This window comes from Miscanthus floridulus, chromosome 7 (genome assembly GCF_019320115.1).
Source record: "Miscanthus floridulus cultivar M001 chromosome 7, ASM1932011v1, whole genome shotgun sequence".
Taxonomy (NCBI): Eukaryota; Viridiplantae; Streptophyta; class Magnoliopsida; order Poales; family Poaceae; genus Miscanthus; species Miscanthus floridulus.
Window position 1 is genome coordinate 68,165,857 of NC_089586.1, and position 20,509 is coordinate 68,186,365.

A 20,509-nucleotide genomic window follows, 5' to 3' on the forward strand; every position below is an offset into this window, starting at 1 on the left:
AACCTGAAAGGGTTCCATACCCTGGTCTTCTATCTCCTTTACCTGTTCTAGAAGGTGCTTGGCAAGTGGTTTCACTTGACTTCATTGAAGGTTTGCCTCAGTCCCAACATTACAACTGCATTCTTGTTGTGGTGGATAATTTTTCAAAGTATGCCCACTTCATTCAACTATCACATCCATTCACTGCAATGCAAGCAGCCATCAAATATATGGACTCAGTCTTTAAGTTGCATGGTTTTCCTTCAGCTATCATTTCTGACCGTGATAGAGTTTTCACTAGTACCATTTGGCAAATATTGTTTAAACTAACTGGTATTGATCTGAGAATGAGCTCTGCATATCATCCTCAAAGTGACGGTCAGACTAAGCGCGTAAATCAATGTTTGGAGACTTACTTACGCTGCTTTGTGCATGCTTTCCCCAAGAAATGGTCTAGTTGGTTATCACTTGCAGAATTCTGGTATGACACCTCTTATCATTCTGCTCTTAACAAGACACCGTTTGTGGTGCTCTATGGTCATGAACCACGCCAACTGGGACTGGACATTGAGAATTGCCAAGTACCTAACCTGGATGAGTGGCTACAAGATCGATCTCTGATGCAACAGCTCCTGCATCAGCACTTACTACGGGCTCAGAAGAAAATGAAACAATCTGCTGACAAACATCGCACTGATCGTAGTTTTTCTGTTGGTGATCAGGTATATCTCAAATTGCAACCCTACGTTCAGTCATCTGTTGCCACCAGGTCTCCAAACAAACTGGCATTTCGTTATTTTGGGTCCTATACTATAATTGGCAAAGTGGGTTCAGTGGCTTATACTCTTCAGCTCCCAGCTTCAGCAAAGATACATCCCACTTTTCATGTTTCTCAACTCAAGCCGGTCATCTCATCCTCACAGCTGGTATGTCCAGAACTTCCCAATGCCTTCGATAAATCTACAGGTTCCTCTGGAGATTTTGGACCGTCGCCTACGCTATCACAACAACAAGATGATTCAGCAAGTGCTCGTTCGCTGGTCCCGTACACCTTCGGAGATGTCCACCTGGGAAGGAGTTCCCCCGTGCGCCGGCTTGGGGTCAAGCCGTCTTTCAAGGAAGGAGGAGTGTTACACGACTGACTACGTCTTCAGAACGGCAAGGAGAAGCTGAAGGCGCCAATCTTCCTGACGATGAACGAGCTGGGCTGAAGACAAGAGAGAAACGAGTAAAGAAGCCCAACCCTCGCGTCGCTGGCCCAGAGTGGCTTCAACTAGGCCTGCCAGAGCCCATGTAATCTTCTGTTAAGAGAGGCGTGAGGAAGTAGCTTTTGTCTTGGACTTGTATTCGACATTTCAGAACCGTGTGGCTGTGCCGGCGGCGATGGCGGCGGACTTGGCTTCGGCTGATCCGACGAACACAAGTTCCATTTACCTCTAAATACTACCTAGACACTATATCGTGATTCCTAGTTGGTAACAAATCTGCGGATTCATGTCTCCATAATTCCTCTGGCCTCCTTGCCGCAGCTTGTCTGAGCACCACCTGATCGACGGGATGCCCCCCAGTGACCCCAACGCAACGGCCGACATGTCAGGCGACCCGCGCGTTCCTGGCGCCATGTGCAGGATCAACGCCCTGCCCGATGACATGCTCCTCCTCATCTTGTCCTACCTGAAAGCCCGCCAGGTCGTGCAGACGTGCGTGCTGTCACGGCAGTGGCGCAACCTCTGGCGTTCCGTGCCCTGCATCAACACCACGCCCGTCGAGTTTGAGCACATGTCTAATGACTGCCGGGAGTACACCGTGCTGTTCAAGAAGTTTCTCAACCGTTTCTTGATGCTCCGTAACCCATTTGCCTTGGACGAGTTTCGGCTCTGGTATGACATGCCTTGGTTCTTTGATGAGTATTCAGAAGATGCTAACCTATGGATCTGCCATGCTCTACATTGCAATGCTCGATCTGTCATGGTTACGGGACGGGACTATAGGTTGGAGCTGGATCCCGCGGTGTTTCTTCCTGGATGCTTCTTGAGAAGGCTGCATCTTACAAGTGTTATCTTGTACCCTGGTTTCTTTTGCCAACTTGGAATAGGTTGTAAAGCATTGAAGTATCTCATATTACATGACTGTGGCATTTCTGATGTTCAGATCATCTCTAAGACGCTGAAGGTTTTGACCATGGATATTGATTGTTACTACTCATTTGAAGAACAGTGCTCTATTTCGATTCCCAGCCTGGTCTGTCTTAACTATAATCATCAAACAATAATACCTCTGCTGAAGAACATGAAATCACTGGAGAGAGCATGTGTTGTACTCGATACCGACGATACCGATGTTGATGATATCCGTCAGTTCCTCAAGAGCCTCTGGTATTACTGATTTAAACTTCAGTTATGAGGGAGATATGGTATGCTTTTTGATTCAGGTCTTGTTTAGTTCCCCCCCTAAAGTTTACTCCCTATTCCATCGAATATTTGGACATAGAGTATGAAATATAGAATAAAAAATAACTAATTGCACAGTTTGCGACTAATTTGCGAGACGAATCTTTTAAGCCTAATTAGTCCATGATTTGACAATGTGGTGCTACAGTACATACATGTGCTAATGATGGATTAATTAGGCTTAATAAATTCTTCTCACGAATTACTGACGGATTCTGTAATTTATTTTTTTTATTAGCATCCGAACACCCCATGCGATACCCCAATGTGACACCCCAAAACTTTACACCCTGGATTTAAACAAGGCCTCAACACTCTGCATCCATGCCTATATTTATGTGTCAAAATCTGAGATCTAAGCATGGTATACAGTTTTTATTCCTTTGCAAAACCAAGTGTTTCACAGTTTATTTTGATGCTACGACCTAGAGGATGATTAATGCTCTCAACTGATAATATAACACGATTTAGTTCTCGTACTCAGTTCATTTGAAGGTTTACAAAAGTTTGTGGAACATAGCCTTAGTTGGCGTTTTGACACAAGGAACTTTGATATACATGTGACAAGAGCTGAAATGCATCTTGTCCACAATGGGGTTGTTTAACATGTGACAAACAGTAAGTGCATCCCTATACTTACAATCAGATCAGTAGAATCCAGTAGATAGGTCACCTAATCCAAGCCTTTCACCAGTGTATCTGCCTGTGCTCTAGATGGTTGAATCTCACTTAAGAAAATAGGCACAGTATAATGTAATGTGAATTATTCTTATTAAAAAACATTTGTGCTTAGTGTGACCTTTGTCAGATATTATATTCTGAAGATATATTATCACTGAAGAATCAAAACTATTTGGCACATAAATTTAGCTCGTTTCAATTGTCTTGACAACTTTGCTGAAGTCATGAATGTTTTATAAAATATGGAATTCTTTATCATGTCTTAATCCTATGAACCTTTTGCAGCTGAATATGGGAAATATACAATGGTGCCCAAAATTCAACAATCTTACAACCCTGACACTCAGTCAATGGTGTCTGCATCCAGACTTCTATCCATTGATAGTATTCAGAACTCACCTAGCCTGGAGAATCTAACTCTGAAACTCAGAGGGGTACATGGCTCTCTCCACATGTTAATTGATCCTTGTACAGAAGTTGATGCATGTGCAATCAAATCAAAGTGAAACCTGTGTTTTCTCACATTTCAGGTTGGCCATACACATCAGAGATTCATTGGGGAACTAGAAGAAAGGTCGTTCAGCTGTGAGCACCTTGATAGTGTTGATATTGTTTGCTGGGAGGTTCAAGAACATGAGCCTGTGCTCGACAACCTGGTGGAGGTTCTGACTGAGAATGGCATAGAACGTGATGAGATTGACATCAGTATCTCACTATAGATTTCATTTGCATCAATCACTGGAACAAGTCACAGTTCATTCATTCGTTTGTGGACGCAGGACCATGCATGCGGACGTTTGGTTCACCTGGATCTTAGTCTCAGTTTGGATGGATTCATGTTGTGAAAAACTGGATAACTTGTATGCGCATCAATTTAGTGCTTTGTTACGTGTTACCAACTCACATCTGCTCGAGCTGCTTTAGTCTATTTCTTTTAAGTATTGGTTCAGGCCAAGGCGATCAATAACAATACCCTGTTAAAGGCTTGAAGATATTTGGAAGTGGAATTCAGTTCTTTTGACTTCAGCTCGTGTGGCAAATTTCTATGCATTTATGATACGCCATTGATGTTCCCCGATGCAAATAATTTATATGTTTACAATGCCATGGAGATTAGTTCAGACTGAATTGTAGACTTTTCTTGAAATATAATACTAAATAAAACAAATTAGGCGTTGCTGCCTTGCTGGGCGCACGCGGCACGCGGCGGCTGCACTGGCCGCTGCAGGCCACATGCGCTGGCTCCCCTGACCGCTGCAGGGAGGAGGGAACCATCGCTTGCAGGCCAAAAGGCGAAAGTGTGACAACCAGATTTTCTAACATACTCATCTCTACATTAGACAAACTAGCTATGGCCCTAACAACAAGGCTATAATTAGAACACTACAACAAATACTCTCCCAAACCCTTTTAACTGTCGTTCTCACGTATCAAGAAATCAAACATACTCAACTTTGACTAAATATATACAAAAAAAAATTACTAATATTTGGTGCGTAATAAGTATCTAGATTAATCAGCGTATATATTTTTATAATACATTTATTTAGAGATACAAATGTTACTAATATTTTCTAAAAATCTAATCAAAATTAAGAAAGTTTGACTAGCAAAAAAAAAAAAAACCTAGGCAATATTTAAACAGGAACAGAGGGAGTACACGTTACACTCTCTCTTTATTAAGTTGGAGCCAAGACTGACTAATACTGCATTGTTTCCTTGTTAACTTTAACTATTTTCATCAAAAAATTAATGTAGACTTTATTCCATATGTTTGTCCATGTAAATAATTTAGTTATAGTTTTTGGCAATAATATGGGATTTTCAAGTTAAAATGTATTTCTATTGGTTTATTGGAATTAATTAAAATCTAGACCACATGTACGTATTGATATATGACACCATACTGTTCTCTTGCTGTAGATAAATCTTGCTATATAGATACGTAAAGCAAAACAATTTTGTGGAAGAGATGTGATCGCAGTAATAGTTAAAGCAAATACTTGTTTAGAGCATATGGGTGTGTTTGGATAGGTGTCTTATTAGGGCCTATCCAGACATAGCTAATGTAGGCTCTTCATTCATGTTTGGATGCTTGTCCGAGCTGTTAGCCAGGCCCGAGCAAGCCAAAACGGGGGGTCGGTGGCGGATACATCTTTGGTTTTCGTCTCATCTGTGCGCCGCCGCGCCGTGCTGCTGGTTCGCTCGAGCCTCCAGCTTGAAGAAGAGGAAGGGCGAGGGATTTGGTGAAGCAGAGAGATTTTTGGTGGTGCGCCGTCATGCTGCTTGTATTAGCTTGAAGCAAAGAGATTTGGGGGCTGCTTGTATTAGCTTGAAGCGCAAAGAGTTTCATGGCGGTGGGATTTGGTGCTGGGCTGCTAGCTTCCATGGGCGGTGGCGGCTCCAGCTTGGAGAAGAACAAGGGTGAGGAAGAGGTGAGACAACCACTTCTTGCATTGTGAAACCAGGCTTTGGATGTCCTGGCTTAGGATCTAGGTCAGGTCTAAAACGTGAACCAAACGAACCGGTGTTTTCAATTTAGGTATTGCAAAAATTTTGACCACCACCAAAATAAACAGAATTTCATGAAATTCGACAAAATTTTTACCAAATTTTATTTAGAGACTAGCAAATGAAGTATGATTTTTCTAAAAAATAGATCTAAATAAATATTAGTATGATTTGTTACTACACATATATTGAACAGAAGAATACGCAATATAAATGTGGCAGAACCGTCCGAAATAATACACATTCGGAGGTCCTCGTCTTCCACCAGACACTAAGCACCCTAAGAGCGACATACTTCGAGCAGTTCCATCGAGCACACCCCAAGGGAGAACTCGAATAATTCATGTTTTTCCTCCAGGATCCAATAATGAGAATGAGTTTACAGTACTTAATCCATTTCATACCACCAGGGTTCTTAGAAATACATTATTATAGTACTAAGCTCAGAGTGCGGAATTTAAACAGTAAAATTACAATAAACGTCTATCGATAATATATAAGGATATGTCTATGCCTACTAGAAGAATCCTTCACACAACAGCTACTCCTCAAGCTGCACCTGTAACAAGGGTAAATAAACCCTGAGGACACAATATACTCGCAAGACTTACCCGACTAGTGAGAATAATTTCCCGACTACAAAGGATATGATAAGTTTTATGGTTTGCTGGGTTTTCTTTTTGCGGAAAGCAATATTATTAGTGAATCCTTATGTATGTTTCTTATTAGTAGTCATGATTAGTCCATTATCTAACCATTCTAGGTAAGCACCTATTCTACTTTCAAGCAAGAGTTGAGAAAACAGATCTATTTCACCATCTTTCATCTTCCAGTTCTTACTACGGTGTTAGATTCTAGATAAGTCGTACCGGATTACCCGGCGATTCATGAATCAATGTGCCCATCTGGGTACCCCGAAACACACATCCCGCTTGTACCCAGGCACAAGGAGGACCAACCCATCACTCTCATGTCAAGGGATCCAGGTCTCCGTACAAACTTGGACTCTAGGCTCCCACACCTGAGTCCCCGACTCAGTGTGGTGCTTAGACCTCCACCATTCCCGCCTTCAATCAGTCGGTCCGGAAAGAGCCGGGACCCATGATAAGAGAGCAACGAGCCTTCCCTGCTCCCATAAATAAGTATGTGTTCAAGATAATAAGTCTGTGACCTGACTAGACTCCAATGCAACGGCCGGTCCTTAACCGACACGGATAGGGAAAACAGTGTAACCAAGCTATGCCCCGTTGGCCACGGAACACAACCTCTTACACCCACCAATACCCATACCATATCTCTGCCCAGTCTTCATTTTTCCTCTCACCATTTTATCATGAGTGATAATAATAATCACCTATTGTGAGTAACGGCAGGTTACTCACGCTACCGATAAACCTAAGTATAGCAGCTACTCAGCCTAAGTTAGTAGGACTCATAGGTAGGTATATCTATGCGTGCCGTTTCCATAAAATACCTGTAATGTAAATGCACATCACACACACACACACATATATATATATACACAATGATCATTCAAAATAAGGGTTATGCACCGGGGCTTGCCTTTGATAGGTGAGGTGTTAGCAAAGTCAGTTGCTGGTGGCTCCGGGGCTCCCTCCTGTACAAGAATCTCCTCCTCGTACTCTTCAATTACTTCCTCGTACTCCTGCTCGCCCACGGTCATGAACTCTACCAACTCGTTATCTACATGCATGAAATGATGATGCAACACTTAGTAATACGGCAACAGTAACTCTTAAAATAAGAATACATCTACCAAGCTACTAAGCTAACTCTAATGACTAAGATGCTAAGTTACCTATTATTCCACTCAACAGGTATGAAACCTTTCAAGCATTATCTTAGCAACTAAAGGCATCCTTATTTTTATTACCGATTTAATATATATACCAAAACAAGGAGTACTTAACTACCATATTTCTCAATCTATTCTAAGGCTACAAAAATTATAGTGAGCACATAATAATCTAATGAACCTACTATAAAAATTTCATGGCCAAAGTTGTTACCAAATGCCACAAAAATTCCTACAATTATTATCTAAATAACATTAAACACTTTCAAATGATTTAATAGACCTTAGCATCAACATAGACATGTATAAACTAACCATGATATCAGATAGACAACATTTTTAGGAACTCAACAGAATTTATTTCATAATTTTTGAATACTTATACGATTTTATATTAATTATACAATCTCAGCTCCGGAATTAAAAGAAAAACCATTAGCCAATTCCTAGAAAAAGGAAAACGAAATCAGCATAGCGCGGCCCATGGCCAACAGACCGGCCTAGCAAATGCGGCCCACGCGGGAATGCCACTCGCGCGCTGGCAACCTTGCAAAAAGGACCTTGCACTAATGGCGAATTAACCAGCGGTCCTCACCACTGTTCCACCTTTGAAAATTTGCTAAGTCTTGGGCTGAATTTTAATCCAAGTTCCCTCTCTGAGCTATTAGAAATACTATCTAACAATAATATTTTCAACAACAAGTATTTTATTGCCATCTACAAAGTTTGTACTTCAAACTTTATTCAAGTATCATATACATGTTCTATAGCATTTTTGCTTAATAAAAATTGATTTTAAACCCTAAATGATATAACATGACTATGGAATTAACTTTCGTTTCGCACTTCCGTTGATCGTTTTGAGTTACGGAAATTGATCTACACTCTTTATTACATGCATTAACACATAAACATGATGCTCACGACATGTTTTAGCAAATGGTTTACAGCGTAACACTGAGGGTGTTACAATAAATAATAGAAAATATGAGTCTAGAGTTATATAACACATGTTACATGTATTAGTGTAGTACAAAAATTCAGATTTTTTCTTTCGGCCACCACCGAAACTACCGAAGTTCGCAAAATTTCATACAATTTTTTTTCTCGGTCACATAAAAGGTTTGCACGTCTTTGTATTAAGGCAGAGAAAAGTTGAATACAACACGCCTTAGCGGCGCCTTAAGGGGTCAGAAGAGTTGTACATGGACGCTTAGACCCACCAAAATTTCGCCGAAATTTCGAACCCTGAAACGCACCCTATAAGTGATAGATGTATTTTACACTGGTTTGTGGTTAATAGAAATGTAGAAAAATACCCCCGTGTATTGTTGTGGGAGTTTTAAGTGATAGAACAGATCGAAAGGTATTCCGCGTGTATAGAAAACGACTAATATAACTCAATTACTTTATTCATTAGTATATGTCCTCAATAAATTAGGCTCAGCCAGTACAATACATCATCACTCATATTATTATTAATTATAATACCGATTACGGAATAGTATATATTAGGGGGGGCCGGCTGCTATCCAAATACTTGTCCTCACTGGAGTGGATTCTTTTTTGGGTGAGGGCGAATTGTTGCGTGGTAGACGGCCTATCATCAAATTAATTAGTCCAGCTGGTACGGTAGGTACTTGATATATGAAATTAGTGGTGCATGTAATTGTCAGGCGGCGATGTTCAGTTATCCACGTCGAGCACGAGAGGCGTGTCCCCTTTGTCGACGGTGAAGGCCTTGAGCATCTTCGTCCCCGTGGCCGTGGTGACCTGCGCCACGTAGCTGCCGTGGAAGCCCCTGAACTTGAACTGTCCATCGGCGTCGAGGCATCCCCGCGCGTCGGACGTCCACTCCCTCCGGAGGTCAATGAACCTCTGCCCGGCGTCGTTGACGGTGCCGTCGGTGTTGACGAGCGCGGCGTCCTGCCTCCACATGTGTCCCTGCATGAACCCCCAGAGCACGACGCCCTGGACCGCCGGGTGCGCGTACGCCTCGCGCATCACCACCTCGAGGTCGTCGGCGCGCAGGGCGTCGTCGGGCTCGCACACGTCGAGCTCCGTAAACCAGATGGGCAGGTCGGTGGCCGCGGCGAGCGTGTCGAGCGCGTCGCAGATGACCTCCCCGACGGGGTGGGTGACGTGGCCCTGCAGCCCGACGCCGCCGACCTGCGCGCCGCGCCGCTGCAGGTCGCGGATGAGCTCCACGTACCTCTCCGGCGTGGCGTTGGCGTCGTTGCCGCACTCGACGTTGTAGTCGTTGACGAAGAGCGCGGCGCCCGGGTCCAGGCGGGCCGCCTCCCGGAACATGAGCGCGGCCACGTCGTCGCCGAGGCGGTCGCGGAAGAAGCGCCCGTGCAGCATCTCGTTGTTGACGTCGTAGTGCGGGAACCGCCCCGCGTAGCGCGCCAGGAGGCCGTTGAGGCGTGCCTGCACGGCAGCCATGAGCTGGTCCGGCTCGTCGTGGTCGGCGATGTCCTTGATCCACTGCTGCACGTCGCCGTCGACGGCCCAGAAGATGCAGTGGCCCCGCACGGGCTTCCCCGCGCGGTCGCAGAAGTCGAGCAGGCGGTCGGCGTCGGCGTAGTTGAGCTGCCCGCGCTGCGCCTCGGTCCAGTACCACTTGAGCTCGTTCTCGAAGACGGCCCAGTCCATGTGGTTGGTGAAGAAGTCCACGAAGGCCGGGTCCTGGATCACCGTGCCGTTGATGCAGCTGCCAATGGGGAAGGCGCTGTCCAGCTGCACCACGCGCACGGGCGCGCCCGCCGGGGCCCCGTCCACCTTCACAACCACGTCACGCTTGCGCACCTGCAGCCATGGTCCACGCATGCATGTCACGCATCATGCACTTGTCATCGATACAACACAAGGGAAACCTATAATGTACAGTACATATATTTTACATGCTTATTACACATCAGCATAAGTATATAACTCTAGGCTAGAAATGATACTATCATGATTGCTCGGCGACGGCGTGGCTGAGAGTGATGGGCACCACTGATTAAGGGTGGTTGGGTACCAATTTTTGTCCAATCAAAATTATAGCAAGCCAAAATTTAGGCTTGCCAAGATAAGGCTAACAAAATTAGGGGGAAAACATATGTGTGCATTTGGTTGACTACCAATATTCTCCTCTATGCAGTTTAAAAACTTTCTAGAGACTTGACAAAACTTTGACCATAGATATTTGTGTGTCAATTCTTTGGCAATGAGCCAATTGATGATTACAAATTTTGACATGCCATGATTTTGACCGGACAAGAATTAGCGCTAGAGGGCCGGGCTGCAAAAGCAAAACGATGTCGTCCCGTAGGAACAATACGTATGCACGCAGCACCTTCATTTGGTGCGGTCACTATCGATGCGCGCGGCACCACCCGGCCGTCAAAACGCAACACGCCTAACAAATATAGCAAGAAAACAATACGTACGGGGCACCAATGCGACCAAACCATGCATAATATTCTCTCATTTCTCCCGGACCGGTCGATGCGGTCATATCGCCCCGCGCGCCACGCAACTGCCGACCTTAATCATGCGTGACTACTATTTATTCGTAGCAAGTTAGCAACCAGGACAAATGGCACTAGCTAAATAATCCATGGAATTGTTTCTCTCAAGCTAAGTTCCTGTTCATTGTCATCATTGTTGTAAGATAGCAAATTAAAGTAAGTAGGTTTGGTTAGTTCATGCATGCATCATCGGTGTACACGTTACACCCGTATACCAATGACATTAATTCAATTATATATATATATGTATATAAGTAGGCCTATTGTTGGGGACGTGTGAGTTATATATCTTCATTTACAAGCCTCTCGAAGCACTGATAGTTACATTTTCCATACCAATCTTCTTCATGGGTCTTGTCGATCGATCAACGTACAGTAATCTAAGTAGCATGTATATAGAGTTCGTCGAGTTCAAAACCAAACTAGGAATATCTTTTGCTACGATTTTTCTGAAACTAAATTCAAGCATGTTGTTAAGAAGTATAATATAACATACTACGAATTGTACTATTATTATCATTACTATTAATATGTGTATGTGGGCGTTTGTGTGGTCGCTTTGGATAAACATGCATATATAGTGTGTAAATATTTTCTTACAAGTCCTTTGTACATATATTCCTTTCTTACTTGAAAGACAGATCTCCTGCCACTTTGTTGGAAAAAACATTTTCTTACGGTCATTGACTGAGTTATGACTTTTGTAATTTATCTGTTGACAGTTTTTTTATTAAATCTATCAGATTTCTATAAGGCTCGACAATTCCATATTTCATACTTCCAGAATAATTTTTTTAAAAATCCTTTAGATATTTGATATTTTTGGCACCCGCATCATATACACCTACGCAAAGCCTTTGCGCTTTTGTGAAACTTTTATTGAGTTGACTCGTATATATACTAGAACCCGTTTCATAAATCCGTGCACCAGTTTTTTGGTTCCGTATGCAAATAAACTTACCTTTGCAACATCATGCATCGTATATATACGTACGTATACGTCGATGCCCTGAACGTCCGTATACTTACCTTATACTAGTTGATTTTGATGAAAAGAACATAAAGAACACATTAGCTAGGTAGAGATAATAACAAGGGTTGTGAATACTAATACTAATACTAATACTAATACTAATACTAATACTAATACTAATACTAATACTAATACTAATACTAATACTAATACTAATACTAATACTAATACTAATACTAATACTAATACTAATACTACAGCCCTGGTCGCGGTCAAAATTAAACCAGTTGGTTAAGTTGGGCATTTCAAGACGTAAATGCATGAGGCGTGTCGCTCACCTTGTCCGTCTTTTCCTTGAGGTAGCTGAAGCGCGCTTTTCGGTCCGTGGCAATGATCCTTAGGTCCATGACCTTCACGTCGACGCCGGCAGGCGCCCCATGCACGTACACCACGGCGCTGCGGGGGCTCTCCTTCAGCCGGAACGCGCCCTTGATCTCCGCCCACCTGCTGCCGCCTGTGCCTGCCTCGGACTCGGAGTCGGAGGCGGCCGAGCAGGCGACAGCGCCGCCGTCGACGCGGATGCTGACGTGCACGGGATGGTGGGTCGTTGTTCCTCCCACCCCGGCGCCCGGCGCCGCCGCCGCTACGCTGACCCAGCCGGCGACACGGTACGTGACCCGGGGCTTGAGCGCGCCCGGCGTGATCGCCTGGCACAGGCCGTCGTCCTCGTCGGCGCGGCCCGCCGCCAGGACGTACCGACCGCTGGGCGTGCGCTCGTGCCCGATGGCGGCCACACCTTTAGCGGCGGGGAGCCTGGCCGGGTCGAGCTCGTGGTGCAGGGACAGCGCCGTGCGCGCACCGGAGGGAGCCCAGCCGATGGCGTTCACCTCGAACACGACGACATCACCCTGCAAGGTCGATCGATCAACATGCACGCAACAAAGGAAGTGATGAGACGATCGACGTAGAGTATGCACGCACTTCATTGCAACTGTAGTCTGTAGTGTACAATACAAGGGTAGTGCGCCGGCCGGCGGAGAAATTAATGGAGTCATGTATGTTTTAATCTTCTGTTCGTACTGTACTGGTACGACAAAATCAGCCGGCTTGCACAAGTTTACACATATATGCGTGCGTGCGTGTGTGTGCACATACATACCTGGTGACTGCAGGCCATGGTCGGCAAGCTGGAGGAAATGGTCTCCATATGATCGAGCTGGCGCCCGGGAGTTTTTTGTGTGTGTGGGCGCGCGTTGGGACTAATGGAAACTTGTTTGCTCGTGTGACTTGTTGCGAGGAAACGGGACCGAGGACGCAGCCGTATTTAAAGACATTCGGCTGTCATATATTTATCTTTGTGGCAGAAAAAATATACTACCGCTCGCTAGCGTTGCTTGCAGCAATGCGTAGTAGCAAAGACGAACTAACTTACCCCGGTTGATGATTCAAGGAACAAACTGCAAGCAACCAGCTGTGTGATGAATGTTATTACCAAGATCTCTCTCTCTCTCTCTCTCTCCTGTTTTTTTTGGAAGTCAAGGTGAAGCAAGAGCACTCTCATTGGCCAGACTTAAATTTGTAGAGATGATACATACATGCTAATTCAAAGAAGTGGGTGTTTAATTAGATTCTTCTCTTATATCTGTACTCTTAGTCTCTTTACTGATCCATCACTGCATGTGTGTGACAAATTAGCGCCTGATATCTATCACCTTGTTCACTACAGATTATCGTGTCCACTGGAAATAACTACCCATGATAGCAAAGCAAGAGTTAGGCTCCATACTGGATTTTTGCATTGACGACCATGAAAACTATTCCAGGGATCACGCTACCCTTTAATTGATTCTATCAAGTATACATATATGCCATGGAAACTGATTCTATGATGAACTAATAACAAGTAGTACGTAGTGCTATATATAAAATCTTTGGCAGTTGATAAAAAAATTATATATATCGAGATATATATCATACCATGTATATGGAGCGTGCAGATCAAGTATAGAGTTCATGGCACCAATTGCTTGCAAGTTGCAGCCGCCACCCGCACTGCATGGAGGAGACGATGGACCATGATGCGCCCAGTTCGTTTAGGCGTACAGCGTCGCTAAAACTACTACAAGCATGGCTTCAAGGCACGGATAGCGGCTAAAAGCTAGCAAAAGCGTAGCATGCATCAATTATGTTGTGTCATGTGTGTGTACCTATTTATGGTGATGCACCGCGACATCGCTCTCGCCGTGCTGACGTACGTGCACTGACCAGAGGGCCATTGTTCGGCATGGATGAGCCGCCCAATAACTGTGTAGCATAAGCAGCAGATAAACCTAAGATCGCAAGGTTAGGTCTTGTTGGCAGCATTTTTATTTGATTTTTAGCCATTTTTTGTGATGATTTTCATTCAAAGTTCATGTTTTGGAGTTCTTTCAGTGTGATGATAGTGGATGATGGCCATGCTGGTACTGAAAGGAAGAAGGTGTTGAGCTATTGAAAACTTTTGCAGAGGAGGCTGAGAGTACACCTGTGCTTAGTTGGGACGGTAGGTTTAGTTTGTTTAGTGTTAGTTGGGATGTCTAGATTGTTTCTAGGCTCTAAACATTCTGTTATATATTTGTATTAGTGTTAATTTAAAATAGGATTAAGTTCACTTTTGGCCCCTGAACTCTCATGTCGGTCTAATTTTTACCCCCAAGTACAAAACCGTCTGATCTGAGCACCCGAACTTTGAAACCCGTTCAGTTGAAGCCCCTCGGCGCGTTTGAGGCGGTATGCGCTGAGATGTTCCTGGTTTTGAGTGGCCATGCTGGCGTTGACGGCCACGTTGGATCACGGTGTGGGTCAAAACACGAGCCGGGGCGCTCAGCTCTATCTCTTCCTCTCAATTCCTCTCCCCCGAACCCTAGACGACGACGCCGCCGCCTCCATCGTCGTAGCCGCTACCACATCCTCTCCTTCGGTGCCTCCGCATCCGCAGTCTCCCCTCTGCCGCCGCCTTCGCAGTTGTATATGGCGGCCTCAAGCAGATCCAGCTGAACTTTGGGGACCCAAGAGTCACGATGGCGTCGCCATGGCGATTCCCATGGCGATTCTGATGAGGACATCACCTGCCTAGATACAACCACATTAGCAACTTTTGATTCACAGGTGAAACAATCCTTTACCATGATTGTATTTGATACATTTGATGAATTGATGCTGCACCATGATGTGTGTTCGTTGTCATTTTCAGAAATACTTACATGGATCAAGGGAAGGTTTGATTGCATATGGAAAGCATGGAAGGTTAATGAAGTTGATTGGGGACCAAATCCATGTATTCCTAACGTCCTCCACCTGGACACCACGTCACTTTTGGTCCAAGGAAAGAAAGAGATCAAATCCAACACGTTTTGGGGCTGGATTCGGACTCCAGGACAGCTCCAACTTGTGATGTTCACCACGGTCGCATACGGACTCGGATTGGGACGTTCTAGCACTTTTTGGAAAGCTTATCAAGTCTATTTTCCAACGGATCTGGACTCATGGCTATATCTTATCCGATGCTTCCGTAGTCGTCGTTTTCACGCCAGGACCTTTTCTGCCTTTGGTGCTGCGTCACCCTATTTTGGGGCGATGGCCCATGTATCAAGTTGGGTCCATTAGGGATGCGTCCTAGGGTTGGAGAACGACCCCAACACCCCTTGGTCGTTCCCTAGGTATTAATAAGGATTAGAGCCGCAACAAACAGATTGGGTTTTGTTTAGATCAAGTTTAGCCATTGCTACTTCCTTGTAGACGCGTGTGTCGACTAGACCATCCGTTCTACTCGATTCAGAACCCCAACTTTGTGATTTCAGATTGGTTTTTCATCTCCATATTTGCAATTGAGTTGCTTGTTCTACTTGTTCTTGCTTGTTCCTCGATTGCTTGCAGGAATTACCCTAGTGGTTTGGTTGATCGTGCTCCACAAGATCGCGACGGCTGTTGGAGGTGGTGTATCGGTTGCTAAGGCGCAGCATCCTTGGATGGTTGTAGTCGGGCCGTGAACGTCATCTCCATCCCCAAATCGAGTTATCCACCTTCTCTCATCGAAAGATCGGGATTCAACCCTAGCGGGTTCATATCAGTTGTAATCAGAGCCAGGTTGATCGGTGAGAGACTTCCAGTTCTTTGCTGTTTTTAATCTCCTTTAGTCCAGAAAAAGCCAAAACAAAATTAGTAGATTAGTTCTTCATAATCCCAAAAACCCTTTGAGCTTAATACTATTACTGCTTAGTTAGGGCTTATTGAATTAACGGTTGCATCGTCGTGTCAAGTTGCTGGTCTTAGCGTCTAGTCGTTTAGAGTTTCGAGTTCTAGTCACGTTTCTGTCACCATCGCAGATTTGAGTTTATTTGTTTCTCTCTACAAATCCGAGTGGATTTCCAAATTCCTTTGTTTTGTTTACCACCATTATCCTAGCCACGTCCTTGGAGGTTTCATCCACGTCCATATTTCCATCTACAAAAAGGAAATCCAACAAGATCAAGGTAGAATTCGATTCGGAGTCCTGTTTTATCCTGAAAAGAAAAGCACCATATTTCCTTTGTCAGGAGTCCGAATAAGGAGTTTAAATATAATCTGGAAACCTTAACTTGTGCTCTTTCCAACAGATCTGACATTGCTCCTAAATTCATTTTGAGCGCTTCGTAATCGCCCTGGAGATTTGCGCATCTCCTGGTTTTGCAAAACAGCCACTGGTTTGACTTTGCTACTGAATCACCCTTCCCAAGGATACATTTAATTGCTGTAAGTAGCTTGTTATCTCTTGTTGCAAAATTTCAGCTTTGTGCTACTTGAAAGAAAAAGAAAGAAAAGAAAGAAAGAAAAGAAAGAAAGAAAGAAAAGAAAGAAAGAAAAGAAAGAAAGAAAAGAAAGACAGGAAGAAAGAAAGAAAGAAAGAACAGAAAGAGAAAGAAGAAGAGAAGGATTTTTCTTTTGTTGTTATTCCTCTCCTTGGGATCCTTCTTTGTTGCAGCTCAGTGACTTCGTTTGTGTCTAGGCTCGCGTCTCTAGCATGTACTAGCCTAGGACCAGCACAATAACGTCATTGAGCGTTTGTTCAATTTGCTTGCAACTAACGTGGTTCTAGTACTTCCTTGCTTTAGCCCACCTATAGCTCCACATATTTCGACTACAGCTTGACAGGTGTTGTTGTTGCGGCACCGATACACTTCATTCCATGGTTGTAGACTTGTTGGTTGCCGTCACCTCCTGTTTGGCTTGGTAAGAACTTGTAAGGGCTTGTTTTAACAAGTTGAGTTTGAGAGAATTACAACCGACACATCCTAGTAGTTGATAGGAGGATACATATTGTTTTTTGTGTTTCTTGTTTTCTACTAATCATGGCAGGTGATATGGAGATTTTTGAGCTGTTGAAACTAGACCCTCATATTCAGGATATCATTCAACACTTGCCGTTATATGATGGTAAGTTTGATCCTCAAGCTTACATTGATTGGGAGTTAAAAGTAGACAATGAATTTGATGAGCATGACCTGTCCGAGAAACAAAAGATTTGTATTGCCTCTAATGTTTTGATTGAATATGCTTTACTAGAATGGAAACACATTTGTAGGCATAACAAAGTTCTAGAATCTTGGGAAGACTTCAAATTTCTTTTTAGAGATGCATTTGTTCCTTCATATTATGCTGATTATTTGCTTGCAAAATTAGACAACTTGAAGCAAGATAGTAGGACTGTAAAAGAATACTACCATGATTTTAAGATTTGCATCATGTTTGGTGGATTAGATGAATGCATGGAAGATGTTATGAGTAGGTTCATGAGAGGGCTCAATTCTGAAATTCGAACCTTGTTAATTAGTAAATCATACAAACATATTAGTCAATTGTTTTGTCTTGCTCTCAATGCTGAAAAGGAGAGTCTATTATTTGTGAATACTTGCAAGAATGATGTGACCCATAATGTCCAAAATTTGTCCACTCTGCATGCTAATGAAGAGCAACAAATAGTGGAACCCACTACTGATTTTCCTTTGTCACAAAATGAATTACTTGTTGTTCCTTGTGATAAAGAGGAGTTGTGTGCTGATGATTCTTTTACTCTTATGCCACAAGTAGCGAATAAGTGTGATACTTTTGGTTTGGAACCATACAAATGTGCTGAAGATAAGCTTTTTCATCCTATTACATGTGCACAAGATGAACTGAACTTGCTATCCTCTTTAAATACTTTGGGTTATATTGAATTTGATATTCTATGTAATCTAAATTGTCTAAAAGAGAAACTTAAATTTGATTCTGGTTTGCCAAGTTTTAATCATTGCTCGCTTCATGCAATTGGCAAATATGACAGCAAAGGAGAATATTTGGTGCATAAAGTTTATATTTGCTCTAATCTAAAATATCCTTTTGGGCCACAATACCAAGATCAAATTGAGGGCTGCACTAACACTAATAATGTCTTGCAAAGTTTTCCTAGTTTTTCCAATATGCAACAGGGTAAGGCCAAAGAAGGGGAGCATTGCTGGTTGTGGCCATGCAGCATAGTCGTCGCTCCATGCTCCAACATCAAAGCAAGCACCTTTGAATGCCATTGGGGCAAGTCGAGGACGACTTGCAGCCAACAAACAGATTGGGTTTTGTTTAGATCAAGTTTAGCCATTGCTACTTCCTTGTAGACGCGTGTGTCGACTAGACCATCCGTTCTACTCGATTCAGAACCCCAACTTTGTGATTTCAGATTGGTTCTTCATCTCCATATTTGCAATTGAGTTGCTTGTTCTACTTGTTCTTGCTTGTTCCTCGATTGCTTACAGGAATTACCCTAGTGGTTTGGTTGATCGTGCTCCACAAGATCGCGACGGCTGTTGGAGGTGGTGTATCGGTTGCTAAGGCGCAGCATCCTTGGATGGTTGTAGTCGGGCCGTGAACGTCATCTCCATCCCCAAATCGAGTTATCCACCTTCTCTCATCGAAAGATCGGGATTCAACCCTAGCGGGTTCATATCAGATTCGTCCTCACCCATCCCCTATCGTGAAGGACCACTAGAGTATACCGCAGCTGTGCTATGCAAATGCGGTGCAAAAGCTGCTAGGTTCATATCTTGGAGTGATTTGAATCCAGGACTGCGGCATCTGAAGTGTGCACGGGCTCATGTAAGTTGTCCTCTTCGTAATTCATAGTCTGTAGATGCATCAGTGATTGAGTGTGTCTCTAATTTGTTGGTTATTGGTTTGTTTCATAGGATGGTGGTTGCGACTTTTATAATTGGGTGGATCCGCCAAACAGTAGCTTCAAGAAGCAACTTCTGCTTGATTTGCGAGATGCAGTGAAGTACTGGAAGCGTGCAACTGGAGTAGCTGAATAGAGTTTGGAAGATGCAAGAATGGAGACTGCAAGACTCTTGGAAGGTGCAACAAGGGAGAATCAAAGACTGCAGCTTCAGCTGGAAGGCACAACAAGGGAGAATCAAAGACTGCAGCTTGAGCTGGAAGGCGCTGTCAGGTACAATGAAGACAGAGGGGCCATGTTTGTTGCAGCTAGGAGAGATGTGGCCATTATGCAAGCTAAATTGCAGTTGGGAGCTGAATCTAGGGTTGAGTTAGAGGTGAGGATAGGGACATTGGAGAAGGAGAGGAAGTTCTTGTTTGGTGCTCTATTTGTTTGTGTAGGATTAGTGGCTGCTTCCTGGATGCCTTGGATCATGTAAGTCAATGTGGTGTTAGCCTTGGTGTAGTTGTAGTTGTAGTTAGGGATCCATGTTGGTACTGAAAACCTGTTCAGGTTGTATTATGGGTTGTGTATAAGCTTGATGCATGAGCATAATGCTCAGGACCATGTATGAGTATCAGGTTAATGCTCATGTCCTAATGTTTTAGTAAAATGTGGTTGCATGAATCCTTTTATATGTGTAACCAGTGAGCTTTGTCAAATTTTTGATAGCGTCTGCACAAAGAGATGACTAAAGTTCAATACAACAGTCCCAGATATGATTGCAATAGTTGCCAATGCTTCTTTGCAATTCTTGTAGTTCAATGTGTGTTGTTGTATTCAGACTTCTGAGTCTAGACCTGAGTAACCAAGAAACTTCAAAATATATAGTTCAGTGTGTGTTGTTGCATTCTGTTGTCAAATTGACCATTTTGTAAGCACCAACAAGCTGCAGCCTTAATCTTAGTGCTTTCTCCTGCTCTTTATTTAGAGCACACACTTCTTTCATTTCAGTATTGAGCTCAACTTCAGTAACCAGTGAGCTTTGACACACATGAAGTAAGGTAGAAGGATAGATCCAAGTTCATTACAGTAGTTCATTACAATAGTTCCAGATAGCATAGATAAGACAGATCCAAGTTCATTACAATAGTTCCACCTAGCCTAGATAAGATAGATCCAAGTTCATTACAATAGTTCCAGATAGCATAGATAAGACATAGACACAGACATGGGCTCAAGGATTTGGGCCTGTCAGCAGTAAGGTAGAAGGAGTGGCTCTCTTGTGATCAGATGCACTTGGTCTTCCTTCCTCTGGATAAATCTACTTGGCTGGTCCTGCAGCTGAAACAACAACCTTGGAGGTAGAAGCACCTAAAACTAGGA

The 20,509-nt window shown here is 43.6% G+C and overlaps 1 protein-coding gene and 2 pseudogenes across 2 annotated transcripts; 2 read left to right on the plus strand and 1 right to left on the minus strand.

The window, feature by feature from the left end:
- The first annotated feature begins 1,536 nt into the window (after positions 1-1,536).
- LOC136467062 (putative F-box/LRR-repeat protein At4g13960) lies at positions 1,537-4,130 on the plus strand (annotated as a pseudogene).
- A 4,743-nt stretch (positions 4,131-8,873) lies between these two features.
- Positions 8,874-14,079, minus strand: LOC136463374 (endo-1,4-beta-xylanase 1-like). Of its 2 annotated transcripts, none has more exons than XM_066462380.1 (3): positions 13,903-14,079; positions 12,264-12,833; positions 8,874-10,245 (listed from the first exon to the last, which is right to left on the minus strand). In XM_066462380.1, the coding sequence occupies exons 1-3, from the start codon at positions 13,903-13,905 to the stop codon at positions 9,124-9,126; spliced, it is 1,695 nt and encodes a 564-aa protein (XP_066318477.1). In that variant the 5' UTR covers positions 13,906-14,079; the 3' UTR covers positions 8,874-9,123. The 2 variants fall into 2 exon arrangements, with proteins under 2 accessions (XP_066318477.1, XP_066318476.1); XM_066462379.1 differs by lacking the exon at positions 13,903-14,079 and adding an exon at positions 13,085-13,199.
- A 4,322-nt stretch (positions 14,080-18,401) lies between these two features.
- On the plus strand, positions 18,402-19,622 carry LOC136465616 (uncharacterized; annotated as a pseudogene).
- The last annotated feature ends 887 nt before the right edge of the window (positions 19,623-20,509 follow it).

Excerpts from the sequence above, each read along its gene's own strand:
- LOC136463374 (XM_066462379.1), bottom strand. The coding sequence starts at position 13,132 with ATGGAGACCATTTCCTCCAGCTTGCCGACCATGGCCTGCAGTCACCAG. Across the intron at positions 12,834-13,084 it reads CCATGGCCTGCAGTCACCAG|GGTGATGTCGTCGTGTTCGA; the intron begins GTATGTATGTGC and ends TCGACCTTGCAG. Across the intron at positions 10,246-12,263 it reads TCAAGGAAAAGACGGACAAG|GTGCGCAAGCGTGACGTGGT; the intron begins GTGAGCGACACG and ends CCATGGCTGCAG.